The sequence below is a fragment of the Oreochromis niloticus genome, linkage group LG22, assembly GCF_001858045.2.
Source record: "Oreochromis niloticus isolate F11D_XX linkage group LG22, O_niloticus_UMD_NMBU, whole genome shotgun sequence".
Lineage (NCBI taxonomy): Eukaryota > Metazoa > Chordata > Actinopteri > Cichliformes > Cichlidae > Oreochromis > Oreochromis niloticus.
The window spans coordinates 3,078,820-3,095,657 of record NC_031985.2 but is presented as its reverse complement, the minus strand read 5'-3'; the positions used below and the strand labels follow the sequence as shown (position 1 = coordinate 3,095,657).

At 41.2% G+C, this 16,838-nt stretch overlaps 1 protein-coding gene across 1 annotated transcript in view; it reads left to right on the top strand.

Annotated features, from left to right (window-relative positions):
* The window catches only part of LOC109196621 (CD209 antigen-like protein E), a 36,597-nt gene extending 20,495 nt beyond the window's left edge, over positions 1 to 16,102 (top strand). Inside the window, exons 3-7 of the mRNA XM_019350868.2 lie at positions 11,232 to 11,279; positions 11,391 to 11,444; positions 11,546 to 11,685; positions 15,164 to 15,276; positions 15,564 to 16,102. Coding sequence (XP_019206413.1) covers positions 11,232 to 11,279; positions 11,391 to 11,444; positions 11,546 to 11,685; positions 15,164 to 15,276; positions 15,564 to 15,696 — 488 coding nt within the window. The 3' untranslated portion in view covers positions 15,697 to 16,102. The remainder of the gene's footprint in view (positions 1 to 11,231; positions 11,280 to 11,390; positions 11,445 to 11,545; positions 11,686 to 15,163; positions 15,277 to 15,563) is intronic.
* Positions 16,103 to 16,838: the final 736 nt, after the last annotated feature.

Sequence of the window (16,838 nt, the reverse complement as noted above, 5' to 3'; positions counted from 1 at the left end):
ACAGAGAAGAAGACAACAGCTGAGTTGAGACTGTGTTTGCGGGAGCTTTGAAGCCCGAACAGGACATTGTGCAGAGAGGACCAGTGAGAGATGAAGCTGGACGAGTTTGACTGCGAGAATATAGGATATAATTGGATTGAAAATTGAAACCTGAACTCATGAATTGTTTAGGGATGTCCACCATAGCATAACAAAGAGGTAAACATTAGAAAAGGTAAGAATAATGAAAGAAATAATTGTTATTACCTTAATGAATAGAAAACACACATACAAATTGTTACATGTGAGATTATTTTTGAAATGAATCAGAAGTGAGATAGTTTGAATCTAAAGCTCAGTGGTGAAATGCATAAATTAAATATGAATATATAGGATGCAATGAAGAAACAGCTTACACGTAGTGTACATTAACATGAATACATAGAAATGCAATGAGAAACTCAATGAATTAATTTAATGAAGAAGCAGTTTACACCCAATTAACATAAAATGCAGGGAAGAACACGCTTACATGCCTGGCATAATTGGTGTTTCTGACCAGAGACAGAGAAATGGGTTATTCAACCACTGGTGATAATAATGAAAATGTCTTAGTTTTGTTATTTTCAGGAGTAAAGCAGACTTGGACCGGCTCTCCACAGCAGCAGTCGGAAGAAAGTTAGAGGTTAACATCTATGGATAAGTTAAGGCAAGTTTCTGGTTGAATTGTTCACAGCAGGATGTGTCCAGGAACCTGAAAAGCAAGCCCCAGCTCCTGGCTGAAGACCAGGAGGGCGGTAATTTAAGGTGGGAAATCAAAATGTGGGTTAGTAACTCGGGGAAAAAGAAAACTGACTGCTTAACTGGAGAGTTGGGAAGAAGTCTGGGAGACTGTGAAGTCATAGATGCAAAATAACATATACCCATACACACACAAACAGAAAATGCATTAACCTTATAAAGACAAGCTCCTGAAGCTTAATGAACAGATATTGATTAAAAACCTGGCTAAGAACATAAGCATATGCAATGAAGATCTGCTTGCTGCTTGTATGAGTGAGAGAATGGTGTGAATGGTTCATAAAATAGATGGAAAAACAAAAGAAAAGTGTCTATAAGAGTGACTCAGGAGTGCTCTTGCACTGATTGATCAAAGTAAGTGATTAGTATAGAAAGAAAATGAAAATAATCGAATAATGTGATAAAGTTTAAACATGTATTTATTTTGCCAAGTTAAATTGTTGAGATATGGCTGAGTATGGAAAAAGTTTGAGAGCTCGTGTGAATGTGGACAGAGGAGGTTGCTGTGTGTGTGTGATTGAGGCCTTAAAGGAGGGGTAGATTGTTCAGAGGTGCAAATTTGATTAAGAGGTTTATAAATTAGTGTTGACATATTGTGAGAACGTGCTTATATGTTAAGGTTGAATGTGAGTTTGGTAAAGTGCTTAAAGGGGGATCTCGTGTACAAAACGGTGTAGCTTTTTTACGTTTTGGGTGTGGTCTATGGGTGAAATTTAAGATTGTTGAAGATTTTTGAGGTTGTTGTTTTATTTTTAAAGAGGGAGTGTTAATAAACATGGACATGTTTAAGGGGTTTTGTAACAGTGCACTTATAAAGAAAAACCTGTCAGGTGATTTTGTTTTGTACTTTGATGAGCTAATACTCAGCTCTCTTTTTTCTCATTTTTGTTGTAAGCAGGCCTGCAAAAGAGTGGATAACAGCGCTGACAAAGTAAAAGGATTGCCGCGAGCCAATCCAGTCTAAAAGCAGAAAGAACTATTTTCTTAAAAACAAAGTAAAACAAATAAATGAGTTGATGTTGCTGAGAGTGAAGACTGAATATTTGCGAGATAGTCTCCACTGTCAGCAATACCTGATGGTAATGCGTGTGAGTGAATGTGTGTAAATGGATGGTGACTGGACGGACAAGGCAGACCATAGGGTGGACCGACTGGACACTGACAAAAGACTGGACTAAGGTTGGACACATGACTGATAATTGTTCTGTTTTAACTTTTCTGTTATAACACAGGTTGGATCATAAGTGGATAAACTGAGTATAAAAGGTGATGTTCTGGTTAACACACAGGTTTTTGTTTCTAGGACGTTTCAAGGATGCAGGCTGTGGATGGAGCCAAGAAAAGATTTGACATGATGATTAATTTGATTTCATTCCTTAAATACAGGTTTGAAGCTCCGGAGCATTTATACATAATATGATAGGACTAAACTTTTCTTTTAATTCCCTAACCTGAGTGAAGGATTTTGAGTTTGTAACACATGAGATGTGTCACAAAAAGGGGGGTGTTAATATATGCGATTAGCTACATGAAATGTGTTCTTTTAGGGTTACTAGGCAAATGTCTACGTGACCTTTACCTAATAACCTTTGTGAGGATAAACTTGTTTACCGACTTGCTCTCTTGTAGAACAGACAGACTTAGAAAAGGGGAACCTCAGCTCTGAGTTCTGAGAATAACTCTGTTAAGTTGACAGGAAACACGTCGAGACAGCAATATAGGGCAAATGTGTTTGAGCTTGTAATTAAATGTGGGGCTTGAAAAGAGGAAGCAAATTGGGTACAGGACGTACTTGAGATGATCAGACGACAGAAAGGAGAAGAACAGAGCACAAATACACCGAGTTGTTTATATTACAAAGAAGATCAAAAGCTTGTTAGACACAGGTGATAATGGAAGCATAAAAGGGATGAGAGGAACTTTACATAACATAGAAATCCTGCAACAATTCGTAAATTGCCCAAACACAGTGTTCAGACCGGATATGCGCTACCCGTTAAAGGGGCGAAGAAATCAGGCCTAAGTTTGAAAATGAAATGGGTTAACTCGATAAAGGATGTTTCCAAAGGTAGAGAAAATAATGTAGGACCTTTTACCAGGAGAAAGCTAATTGTATCTTTTACACTTTACAGTGTGCATTGAGGGAAGTCAGGAATAGTTTAAATTAGAATTGAAAAAATTAAACTAGGTGAAAAGGGGGTGTAGCAAGTAGATTTAGGGCAGTTCACAGCCTGGCGTAAACGCAAGGTGCTGTCACACAGCTTAAGTTATTTGGTTGATTTATTTATGACAAAATAATAAGGAAATATTAAAAATATACAACACGTTGAGGAGATCTCTTTTGTTATATTTTAGTGTTTAACATGGAAGATGCCTCTCTGGAGCTTCTCTCCTGATGCTACCCCACCAAAAGAAGCTTATTTATAGAGACTATGTCAGCTCCCAAACAGACAATAATAAACCAAGACTAGCAAAAACAATGTAAATATAAAGAATAAGAAATAAAGAACAATACAGAATCCAAATCTGAACCAAAGAACAAAATAGTGAAATGTGGATTATTGGGTTTTTCTCTGTATATATGAAGTATTTGTAATGTGTATCTGCTAATGAAGGCTTGTAGAGGCCAGTTTATACTCACAAACGAGTGCTCAGCCAGACTGAAAAACAGGAAGCTTTAGTGCACAAGGCATATTAATAAATATAGACATAAAAAGAGGAACTCCCCATATAAACAACGTTCAAAAATGTGTGAAGTATAAAGTACCGAAATAACACTATATAAGTCACAGCTGATGATTCTAATGTTAGAGAGCTCTTGCAACTGGCGTCTGAGCTGTGCAGAGGTCTCTCTTAAGACAGGTACTTATGTAGGTTAGCATGAGGTTGAGTTAATTTTATACACAATGCATAACTGTGCTTGTTTAGAGTTGATGTTCTATCCAAGAGGGTTTTAAGCTTCACTGGTGAGAGTGTCCAGGTGATACATGTTGAGGGAAGATGAGAACATAGCAGGTGAATTGCATGCACGCTTACAAACACACATGATTTAAATATAGGCCAGGCCAAAGGCCTGGACTTGATGCAGCTTTCAACTTTACAGCTCCTAACTTGCAGGAATGGCGGGGAGTGTAATGAATGAATGCAAAACATGCTTACAGACACAATCATAACAGGGGTTTATTTTACAGGGTAAAGGTGGACCACAGGTTGCTTTGTTTCTGCTTAGCAACTCCGGAGGTAAAAGGTGTTAAAGATAAATATGCAATAAGCGAACAGGAAATGTGTGAAGGTGAGCCGGGTGAAACAAAATGTTGTAGATAATGGAAACTTGTCTAACGGGCATTAACAGTAACCTTGGCATGTTATGTATATGCTTGAGGCCAAAAGAGGCGTAAATCCAGATAGAAAACTTTGAAGTGTGCTTTTTAGCGGAGATTTAGGCTGACATGGGGATGGTGTGCATTTTACTTGGGTTGTGTTTAATAAGACTAAAAGCGTTGCTCACACACATAAAGAGTATTGAGATTAAATAAAGTTAATATAATGGATAGAGCCCAGAACAGGATAATACATAAGTAAAATCAAATGTAATGTTTGATTTCACTTTTATTGGGAAAATAATTAGCCAAGAAATGTGTATTGAATTCTCCACATACTTTGAAACTGCGCAACTCTGAGTGGGCAATGTAATGAAGCAACTGTTACATATTTGCATTAAACTAGCCAACATAGACTCACCACCACATGATGTTGCCCTGCAGCGGGGGCAGAAAATCATTTGCAAACCAGGGATCTTATGTTGATTATCATATTCTTACTTATGTACACACACACACACAGAAGAGAAAAATTTCAAAACAAAACAAAAAACAACTTCGCTTAACCTGTCAAGCACAGGAGCAAAATAAAAATCTTTTTGGGCTTTGTTAAAATTTCTTTAGTAAAAGTGTAAAAGGCCAAACCTAGGAAGTTCGGCAAACAGGAAAGTTCCTTGAGTATCAGGAGTTAATAGTCAGGAAACATTTCTCACATTAACGCCTTATATCTGACAAATCATTGACTCATAGATGCAGATAGACATACAAGTGCACATACATCCAGATGTGCATTTAGACATTAAAAGTGTAGAGGCATGTACACACAGATTGGCAAACCGGTACAGAGTCTAGCTGAAGAGCTTAACAAAGTAGACGTGGCAGTAGGGTTTATCATTTTGCCTGATATGATATTGGGAACCAACTTTGAATAATGACAGGAACCTGAGATGAACACAGTAAGTTAGTAAGGTGTAGCAGAGAAAGGTTGTTTGTTTTCTATCCCTTACAGGAGAAGATTTCCACTAGAGAAGGACCCAGAAAAGGAGCAGAGACCACTAAAGCATGAAGTGTTTTCAAGTGGGAGCTGGTGTTTTATTGCTGGACCACCTAGAGGACATGAGGTTGTTGTCGGATTTGCTGAGTCAGGGGGCGGCTAGAGAGGGTCAGAGCGAAGGTAGTGGACCTGGGAATGGTGTAGTGACGTCTTTGGAAGACGTCAAAAGGGGGAATTGTGGAATTACAGGGATTATTTTACATAACCATCATCTTATCATTGCATTAATTATCATTTCATCAAAGTGTTTATTGAAGCTGCTGGCATTATGGTATAATTTATATTATAGGGGTTATCATAAGCAAATATTAACATGTTTATTACAGGTGCAGTTATAACTACTTTAAAATGATTGAGTTAAATATATATATATATCATAACTCATATGCTGAGTATATTGGTACAGTAAAATAGTACCTGAGCAAAGGCCTGAATGTATTCAGCTTCTTGTTGCATTTGAGTTTGCCTAGTTACAGGTGACGGAAGGATGTCCAGCCCATGGTGACCTCAAAGGCCTTAGATCATCACCATATTCTTAAGAGTATGCCACAAGGAGGAACCTCTATGTTGCAGTTAATTCTTAAAATACATGAATGTTCTGTACATGCAAATTATGTGCTTGTAAACGCAAGAAGGGGCGTTACAATACCCTGATGTTATAAAAGCAATCTAGAGTGTAATTTGGGTAGAGATGTACAACTGCTTTGCAGTTTGCACCTCTCCACGCTGCGTGCATTCATTAAAATCAATTGTTTGAACCACCTCTTCTGGACCATCATTGTTTTACTCTCATCCTCAATTTCGGACCCGTAACAGAAGCCAGACAGGCTCAGGAAGAAGCCACCCAGGAGGAAAAGGAGGAGTGGGAGAACCGAGGAGCTCGGAAAGAAAGAGGTCTGTGGCGAGGACCACACGGGCGACCGGTTCTGACAGCTAAGCTGGCTGAAAAGAAAGTAAGCGAGGCGCATGGACTTGGCCATGTAGGAGTGACACAGATGGAGAGAAACTTGTGCCACTGGTGGCACCCGGATCTGAGAAACATGATAAAAGAGAGAGCCCGAACCTGTCTAATTTGCGGGGCACACAATCCAAAGCCAGCGGTGAAGCCAGAAACAGGTAAGTTTCTCATGCCAGAGAGACCAGGAGAAGAAATTGTGATTGATTTCACCAACATGGTAGATCCAGGTCCAGGAGGAGTCAGGTATTTGTTGGTATGTGTGGATGCTCTGACCGGCTGGCCAGAGGCATGGGCGACCAAAAGAGAGGATGCAAAGAGTGTGATTAAATGTTTGATTAACCACTACATTCCAAGGCATGGGTTTCCTAAGAGAATTAGATCAGATAACGGTACCCATTTTAGAAATCAGGATTTAGCAGAGGTGGAGAGAATGTTGGGGGTTCAGCATAAATTCGGGACAGTGTACCACCCTCAATCGCAAGGGAAAGTAGAAAGAATGAACCTAAATTTGAAGAACAAACTGGCTAAGATATGTGCACAGACAGGGTTGAATTGGCTGGCAGCCCTGCCCATTGCTTTGATGACCATAAGGTGCTCTGTTAACCAATCCACAGGTTTCACGCCTTACGAGCTGCTGACAGGACGGCAGTTTCCGGCGCCCTGGACAATGGTCCCGGTGGAGCAGCCCAGAAAAAGTAACAGGTCTCATGCTGAATATTTTAATGAGTTGAAAGCTCTTGTGTCCAGTTTCACAAAACAGGTTACCTCTGGAAGACCAACAGCAGGAGGGGAGGTCCCAGACGCAAAAGCAGTGTGGCTGAAAGTCATCAAGCGGAAGTGGAAAGAGCCCCGCTGGACAGGTCCGTATGAGGTAGCCGCCAGGACCAACACAGCGGTCCGACTGAAAGGGAAAGGCGACACCTGGTTCCATTGGACGCAGTGTGCTGCAGCGGATGAGAGCTTGGTAGACAACGACCCAGCTCCACCGAACACGGGTGCGGACGACAGCCAGAGGCAAAATAAATCCTCTCACCCGTGCAACGGGCCGACCAGCAGTCTACCTGGGAGGCCGAAGCAAGAAGAACAGCCAAAGAGGAGATCCCCACGCCAACGCAAAGGAGTGGTAACAAATTAAAAAAAAAAAAAAAAAAAAAAAAGAAAACAAAGGAATTTTTTATGTCAGCAATACACATTTCACACGACACCATGCACAGATTTGACTTACAGGCACGTAGAAAGAAGCGTGAGGAGAGGAAATTGGTAAAAATGCTTCTCACAACCACATGGCTTCTATATAAGATAGTATTAGTTTTGGGTATTTGTCTTTTTCTGTATTTTTGGCAGATAGCCCGGCGCAGCCCACCTGAGCACGGAGGTCAGCCCAGCCCATCACTGACTGAAAAACCGAACACCGAAATGGGGCCGCTGAAAAGACCCAAGCGTGAGGTGTCAGGTAAAAGGGATGAGTGTCTCAGCGCATATAATGGCATGGAACTGGACTACGTTAAAGGGTCCACAAGCTCATACACGTTTGATCTATGTGAAGTGATTAACTGTGAAGGAGCAAACAGCAGCTGGAGGGGATATGATGTGTGGATGTGCAGCCACCCTTACGTTTGCACCAGGGGAGGGAATCCTCATTCCAGCCGGGGAATCCGCCCTGTGCTGGCGTCATACACAGCGGCACAGTGGTGCGCCCCTGGCTGGGGGAACGTGGTAAGTTGGACCGGAGTAGGGTGGCAGCCACAGGTGCCTGAGGGGTTGAAGGGAATAGCCATTCAGAGGGATTTTTCTACCGCACAAAACCCTATCACACTCTCTCTGGGTCCCTGGGACACCCTGCCCAGGTCACAGAGCCCAGGAAACGTGTTCTACCTGGTAATCGGTGCCGATGTCTCGGGGACAGATCCAATCGGATTAATTAGGATAAACTTAGTGAATCCCATGTCTAATAATGTCACAAATTTTGTTACGAACATTACAGGAAAAGGAGGGGACGGGTTGCCAACCGCTACACCAGAGGAACATGAACCAAAAGGTAGACGAGTGCTGACGGTCGATTACACTAGGCTGAAGCCGCAGGATCTAATTGAGCGTGCCACCGGGTTCAGTGACAGTAACCTCTGGCTGGACTGGGTGGCCCAAAATGCTAAAGAACAACAAGTGTCTAACTGTGTTGCTTGTGCCTCAGCTAGGCCGCGTTTGTTTACAGAGCCTGCTCCACTGTATCCAGGGGACAAGTGGGGGTACGACTGTCTGCTGCGACTTACGAGAGAAGCGGTGAGTACTGGCAACTGTTCAATTCTGGCCAGCCTCTTCCCACCAATTGACAAGCAGACACAGGCAGGACCATTCAGACCCAAAAAGGATAACTACACGTGCTTTAAGTTCTCTACAGATAAACAGAGATACACGCTGGGAGATATTGACCCTACCTGGTGCTCTGTGACAATCACAGGGAGAACCACGAATATGAAAAACCATTCAACTACATTAATTGGCAACTGGGCAAGAAGTGGGCTATATTATTATTGTGGGCAGAGAACTCTCCTGGTCCGTGTTCCTCTGGGAAGTGTTGGGACGTGTGCAATGGTAAGGTTGGGAGCTCCACTGACATTAATCGGCAACAAAGTGAAAGTCATGCCCGAAAGAAACACACGCACATTGGCAGCCAGACGTAAGAGACACATATTGAGTAAAAGAAGCACTCAGGGAACACATGTATACGATCCCAGAATGGATTCACCCACATGGATTGACTGCATAGGAGTGCCCAGGGGAGTCCCGAACGAGTATAAACTGGTAGATCCAATAGCAGCCGGTTTTGAAAACTTGCCAATAATCTCTGCTCTTTTTCCAGTGACCCCAAACAAGAATGTGGACAGGATAAACTACGTTCATTATAATGTGCTGAGACTCTCAAACCTAACCCGGGATGCCTTTGTGGGAGTAGTAGAACAGTTGGGTCCGACCTCATTAATGGGGGTCCAAAACAGACTAGCTCTCGACATGGTCCTCGCGGAAAGGGGCGGAGTCTGTGCTATGTTTGGTGACATGTGCTGTACCTTCATCCCAAACAATACTGCCCCAGATGGCTCGGTTACTCGAGCTCTGGAGGGCCTTAAAACTTTGTCCCGGACCATGCATGAAGACTCAGGGATTGAGAATCCCTTTGAGGGTTGGCTGACATCCGTGTTCGGGCAGTGGAAAGGGTTTGTGATGTCTGCAATGCTTTCTATATCTGCTTTTTTAGGGATTTTGGTCACCTGTGGATGCTGTCTCATTCCTTGTGCCAGAGGATTGTTGGAAAAGGTAATTACGAGGGCAGTGGATCCCGGGGCAGTGACCCCGGTGTCCATGATGCCATTGATGGAGATGGAAACGACTGAGTGGGCCGAGGAGTGACACAGCACCCGGTGTAGTGACCTCTTGTGGTCAAGAGGTCAAAAGGAGGATTGTGGAGAAGAGGAAATTGCTTTACTGCTACAATATATTAGATAGCATATTAATCAGCATTAATATTATCTCGTATAGCTTTAAGCTGGCCAGGTGACAGTTAATACCCGGACACCATAATAATCATTTAACACACTGACACCATATTAATCCTTATTACAGGTGCAGCATAACCACTTTCAGTATTACTATGTCTTTATACACACATTGCAGTCCTGTGCTCATAAGGAGTTGAAGCTTTCCCAGGTAATTAATGTTTTTGCATTCAGTCTGTTGCGTTTTTTTGACATCATTTCCCCAGCTTTGGAAAACTCACAGGGCACAGATGAAGCTGGGGTACACAAAAATTGTAAAGCCAGGTGGAAAAGGTTCTGATAAGATGTCTGCCTATTCCCCCAGTACGTTAAAGGATCCTCTGATCTTGGAATGTTTCTCTCCGACACTCTCCACAATACTAAGGGGTTGGCAGTCCTTTATAATAAAATTCAGAACTGCCTGGTCCAGAACAGTCTTCCTAGATGCTTGATTTCAAAATAATAAAACAGAAATTAATAAAAAAAAAAAAAAATGATGATAAAGCTGTTCAGTGTCAATATAGGCCTACCTGTGTTCATTCTTGGTGTGTCTCCTCATTTTCATGTTTGGCTCTGTAATGCCTAAACACTGAGGAGGTGCTTTTGTTTGTGTAAGAAAGCTCTGCAGAAGAGATGCGACATTTAACCTGCATTAAATGAAGTAAATAATTTACACTGCAAGTCACATTGCTGTTTTTCCTATTCTGATAGATTACACTGAAACAAAGACAGACAAACAGTGACCTTATTTGCAGTTAAAAGATCAAAATGATCCCACACAGCAGAAACATTTCTTTTTCTTTCGGGCTCCATTTTGTTATAGAGAGATGTGTGTTTTTTTTTTTTTTTTTGTCTGGCACAGTGGTGGATGGCACAGAATTTTCTAAATTTTAATGAAAAAAAGACTGAGGTCATGCTTTTTAAATCCAGTACCTCCAGCTGTATCCCTGCCTTTGACCTTTCCTCTTTGGCTCCGCATGAAAAATCCAGAATCACCAATTTAGTTGTGAAAATGGACAGCAGCCTAAAACCTGACTGGCATGTCAATGCTGTGGTTAAGTCCTCCATCTTTCAAAAATTAAGCCCATCCTGTCTTTATGCCACCTAGAGACGCTGCTGCATGATTTTAACAAGAACAAGAGCACATAACCATGGTTTTAGTGTACGTTCACTGGTTTACCGTTCAGTTTCACATCCATTTTAACATTCTTTTATTTCTTTTTAAGTCTCTTAATGGTCTTAATAGTCTGTACGTGTGCATGATTCCTGGCTCATATCTTGTGTGTGTTGTGGAGGTGGAGTGAATGTTCTTGTTGTTCCTTCAAACTCTTCACTCAACACGGTGATTCTGTGACTATATCAACAAAGCAGACAGGCAGCAGCATCTGCTGCAGACTGATGCAGGTGCAGTCACACTACGTTAGACAGTGATGTCTGTCATGCCGGCAAATTAGTTCACTTGGTGTATTGAGTAGCTAGCAAGTCAGCATGTGTTAGTTCCATTCATGTGATGGGAATGAAAAACACAAAACTTCATTGATAAAATGCTTTAAAACTTTAAATCAGTTTCCTGTTTTGTTTCTAACCAGATATTTTAGTCAATTTGGAAAAAGAGCATCTCCAGGCTAATCGTTCAAGTAAGAAATATTTCAAAACAATTATAAATAAATATTCATAAACTAACTTTGCAGTCATTTTTCCTGTTTTATTATTATTTTATTATAATTATGTTTGTTCTCAACATGCAGTGAAAATAATTCAATTAAAGCAAGAAATCAAGTTGCTAAAGGAGAAGATCAAAGGTAACAAGCTGTTAAAAACTAAAAATCTTTATTACACAACAAAAACTTGAAACTATGAGCAGTGAATAAAACCGCCTTTAAAACATGTGTTTGACTTTAAGAGAAGTGTCCTGATCGATGGACAAGATTTGGAAGCAGCTGTTACTTTAAATCCACTGAGGCAAAGCACTGGCAAGAGAGCAGGAGAGACTGTCAGGATAAAGGAGCTGATCTGGTGATGATAAACAGCAAAGAGGAACAGGTGGGTGTGTTTGTTCATGTCTGTGTGATCTTTGATGGAACTGACAGTCATCTGTTACTTGTGTTTTTGACCTGCTGTCAGTCTGTGACCTGCTTCCTGTCTCCACTTCGATTTCTTTGATTCTCCCTTTTTTGTTACAGACATTCACATTCAAATGTAAGTTTTTACACATTTGACAAATTTGAAGCAAAAATTTAAATTACACAGAAATGTTCCAAAATAAAAGCAATCCTCCTAATCCTGGCTATGTTTCTTATTTAATAATACCAAATAAAACATATTATTAACAGTGATTCCACTGCAACAGTGACTGAGCTTCAAATTCAAATTTTATTTGTCACACACACAACCATACACAGTACGGCATGTGGTGAAATGCTTATTGCTGTACAAGGCCCGACCATTAAATGACAATAAGAATTGACAGTAAGATTTACAGATTTACAGATTACTACAAAATTTAAAGATTTTAACTTAGAAATTTACAGTAAAAGAATGTGCAAATAATGATTTACGAAAGAAATTATGAATAAAAATAAATTATAAATGATAAGTGTGCAAATAAACAGAGTGCTGTGGTGATGTGATGTGTGTGAGAGAGTCCAGTTCCACACCTGGTTCAGGGCCTGCTTTGTAATGAAGTCCACGATCAGCTCCTAAGTCTTGCTGATGTTTAGGAGGAGGTTGTTCTCCTGGCACCAGGTCTCCAGGTTCCTAATCTCCTCCAGGTAGGCCTTCTTGATGTTGTCGGAGATCAGGCCCACAACAACAGTGTCGTCAGCAAACTTGACAATGGAGGTGGTGTCTGATGTGGCTACACAGTCATAAGTGTACAATGAGTACAGCAGGGGGCTTAAAACACAGCCCTGAGGAACTCCAGTGCTGAGGGGGAGACTTGTTTTCCCACTCTCACTGATTGGGGTCTGTCTGTGAGGAAGTTGAGGATCCACTGACACAGTGATGAGCTGAGTCCTAGATCCTTAAACTTGGTGAAAAGCTTTGAGGGAATTATTGTGTTGAATGCTGAACTGTAGTCCACGAACAGCATCCTAACATCACAGTTGAAGTCAGTGCTACTGGGCGGTAACCATTGTGGCAAGCGGGCTGTTGTTTCTTTGGGACAGGGACAATGATGGACTCTTTGAAGCTCGTGGGAACCAGTGCTCGGGCCAGGGAGAGGTTGAAAACGGTGCTGATTTTCCAAATGCCAACAGAGGCTGAGCCTTGTAGCAGTCCTTGAATGGAGTGTAGCAGTGGTCTAATGTCCTAGTGCCACTGGTGGGGCTGGTGAAAGTTGTGAAATATGTGTTTGAGATTTACTCTATTAAAATCTCCCATAACTATGAGCGCGGCGTCCTGGTGAAATGCTTGTTGTTGTGTGAGAGTTTCATGTAGCTCACATAAGGCAGTGTCCAAGTAGCTTGAGGCGGAATATAAAAAGCACAGTCAATGACCGCAGTGAATTCCCGAGGGAGATAGAAAAGGTGACATTTAATGATAAAAAGTTCCAGATTGGGCAAGAAACAGCGTATGAGTGGGGAAATGTTCGCGCTGTTGCACCATCTGTTGTTTACCATCAAACACACTCCACCACCTCTTTTCTTCCCCGACTCTGTTGTTCTGTCCATGCAGTAAACCAAAAAGAACTCTGTCGGCTGCACGGCATGGTCTGGTATCGCTGGGTTTTGCCATGTCTAGGTGAAGCAGAGGAGGCTGCAGTCCCGAATGTCTCTCTGGAAATTAATTCTAGCCCTGAGGTCATCAAGCTTGTTCTCGATGGACTGAACATTGGCTAGCAGGATACTGGACATGGGTGCACAGTGTGCACGAGCCCGTAGCCTGTTCCTGATGCTGACATGTTTCCCTCAAGGCCGTCGCTTAGGATTGCGTCCTTTGTTCTCTCTCAGAATCTCCCTTGGCCAGGTTGGGTCCGGAGTTAAACATGATGAAATGAAAAGTAACAAAAATCAGCAAAATGTGGAAAAGTTGGGTCAGAGAATCCAGCACGGCAGCCGACCTCAGCAGCGCCATCTTGATCATGCAGGAGCTGATAGATAGATAGATAGATAGATAGATAGATAGATAGATAGATAGATAGATAGATAGATAGATAGATAGACAGATAGATAGAACTTTAATTCCTTGGACAGGTTCCTCTGGGAAACTCTTTGGGTATTTCTGATTTCTGCACAATGGAAGAACAGAAAAGTTTCATCACATTTAGTTCTTCCTTCAGACATATTCACAAGATGATGTTACTACAACAAAAGTACTGAATTATAGATTCCAGATGAAACTACAGGCTACATATCACTGTCACATGTGCAATGATTTGTCACCAGTCAAAGGAGTTTGCAAAGAAAAGCGTCTGGACTTCTTTAAGTTGATTGAAGACGTTTCACCTCTCATCCGAGAAGCTTCTTCAGTTCTAAGGTCAAATGGCAAACTGAAGAAGCTTCTCGGATGAGAGGTGAAACGTCTTCAATCAACTTAAAGAAGTCCAGACGCTTTTCTTTGCAAACTCCTTTGACTATGATGACCTGGATGACTGAGAACCTTCACAGACATTTGTCACCAGGCACGTTCTTACACATGTTTTGGGACTGTCCAGTTATATCCGACTTTTGGGTCTTTCTGAACTTGTCAGGGTTCCTGGGTCGTTGACCCAGTATTTTCAGTTCATGTTCACTGTTTATCTTCTGCCTGTTCCACTTCCTGTTTTATTGTGTTAGCCTTGGTCTGTGTGCATTATGTTCAGTCCTCTTCCCATTTATCATTAGTTCATTATGTTCAGCTGTTCACTCACCTGTCTCCAATCGTTGTCATTGTTAGTCATGTACTTAAGCCCTCTGTTCCCTTCAGCCCTTGTCGTGTCATTGATGTTTGTGTGATGTTGTCCTTCCCGTGTCTTCTCTCAGTTCAGTCAGCCATTTAGTTGTCCAGCCAGTCAGTGTCCGTTCACCCTCTGTTCATCCACTCCTTATAATAAACCTTCACCAGTCCTCACCTACCTGCGAGTCCTGCGTTTGGGTTCTTTCTTCCTCGCCTCCACACAACGCCTGACAGAACTCTGTGTTATCTGAGGTACTGGAAGTTTCATATATCCCCAATCCTGGTCTTTGTCTCCTTAATGATACCTCTGACATCTCCTTAAAACAAATACAATGCAAAATGTTGTTTGCCGGATTCACGTCCGCAAAGAAGACAATTACAAAGCAACAGTTCAGTCCTGACATTTGTATGGAATCATTCTGGATACGATGTCTTATCCGTATCATTAATCTTGAACATACCACAGCGAAATTAAATAAAGCTCGACCCACGACTGTAGAAGCTTGGAAAATCTTCTCATCCAAAATTACCTCCTGCAAGAGGCAATAACTGGTAGTAACTTTGTGTTTTTGTGTTTGTTTGTCTTTTTTCAAAAAGAAGTACTGAATTATGACTGGAGCAAATATTTTTGTCTCTTCCCAAATAGATATTTATCAATGAACTGAACATGAGAGGAGAGTCCTGGACTGGTCTGACAGGCAAAAAGACATCAGGAGGATATAAATGGGAATGGGTGGACGGATCAGCTGTGAATGAAACGTGAGACACTAGTTTGTTTCTATTCCAGAGTTATTATTTAGAAGTGAAACATTCGTATTTTGGAAGATAGATCAGCAACACATGAGTTGAGCTATTTTCCAACAGCCCCACAAACTGAATGTAAAGAAAAGCAGAAATCCTTCTTTGAATGAACAGCTGTGCTTGAACTCTCTTCATCTGCAGTCTGTGATGACGTTCAGTTACAACAAGTCAGTTTGAAGAAATCAGGATTGAAAAATGTTCAAAGTTTACTCCAGTTTAATATCATTTATTTTTTTCTCTGACAGGTTGTGGGCACCAGGACAGCTGAGTACGAGTTATGATTCCTACGGAGTCTGCTGTGACGATAATGGGAAGTTGAAACAAGCAGTTGAACATTATGTTGGTTACAGCTCTAAGACCTTCATCTGTGAGAAATGAGTTTCCTGCTTTGATGTAAATGTTTGAATAATCCAACCAAAGACACCTCACTATGAAATGTCCTGCATGAGCCTCAGACTCAGCTCACAGTTGTTACTTGTTCATTCTGCATCATATATTGATTACATATATTGTCCCTCTGTGCTCTGTGCTGTACAGTAAGGTTGGAAGTCATCCACACAAAAACTTGAAGTACTTCATTACTCTGTAGTTCCAGCAAATTGTTCTAATACAAGTCAAAGTGCAGCTTGTCTTTACTTTGGTTTACTTGGTTTATTCATCAGTCTGTTGGTGCTAAAACTACAGTAAATGTCTTCTTGAGTTTCTCTCAATCAGCTGAAAGTAGTTGCTTCTTATTATTAGCTATAAATTTTGACAGGAGATTGAAATGAAGAAGAAAAGCAGATTCAACAATTTTCAAATGTGCGAATAAGTTCTGAATACTCATTTATGGTGGAGTTGTCAAGTAAGGATTTTGAAGTTTGGGCTAAATGGAATAAAATGTTGACTCCAGGAAAAAGAGTTTATGTAGCTGAATGTGACCAGGTTCTTTCTCCTAATGTATTTTAGTCCAACTTTAACCTGACATCGTCAGAGCTAAATTTATTAAAGGACTGTCAGTGACCTGTTACTCATGTTTTTGATCTGCTGTGTGATTTATTTCCTGACTTCATTCTGATGGATCACTTCTATTTGTGGAGCTTTATTTTGTACTCTGAATTTTAATGTTTTTCCTTTTGCTGTGTAGATTATTGCATACTAGCAATTCCCAAATGTCTCATTTCTAAAGCAAAAAGAAAATGCTTAAGAATTTTTTGCATTCTGATCTGATACAATATTAGAGGCCTTGAATAAGTAGAGGAGGATACAGAGAGCCGATCGAGGAAAGTGAGGACACAGTGGTGGCAGGCTCATCTTCTTCAGTCCACAATGCCTAGAGGGAGGCAGGTGAGGTGTCGGCTGACCACAGTGATGAAGAGTGGCTCGTCTGTGGCTGCAGCGTTCTTCTTTCAAGTTATGTCTGTGTGGCAGGAAAGTTAGGAGTCAAATGCAGGACTTGTGGATGCATGATGTAGGAACTTGAAACTGCTAATTGCTGAAGATTTGCAACGTTATAATAAAATATAAGCCAGGAACGAGAT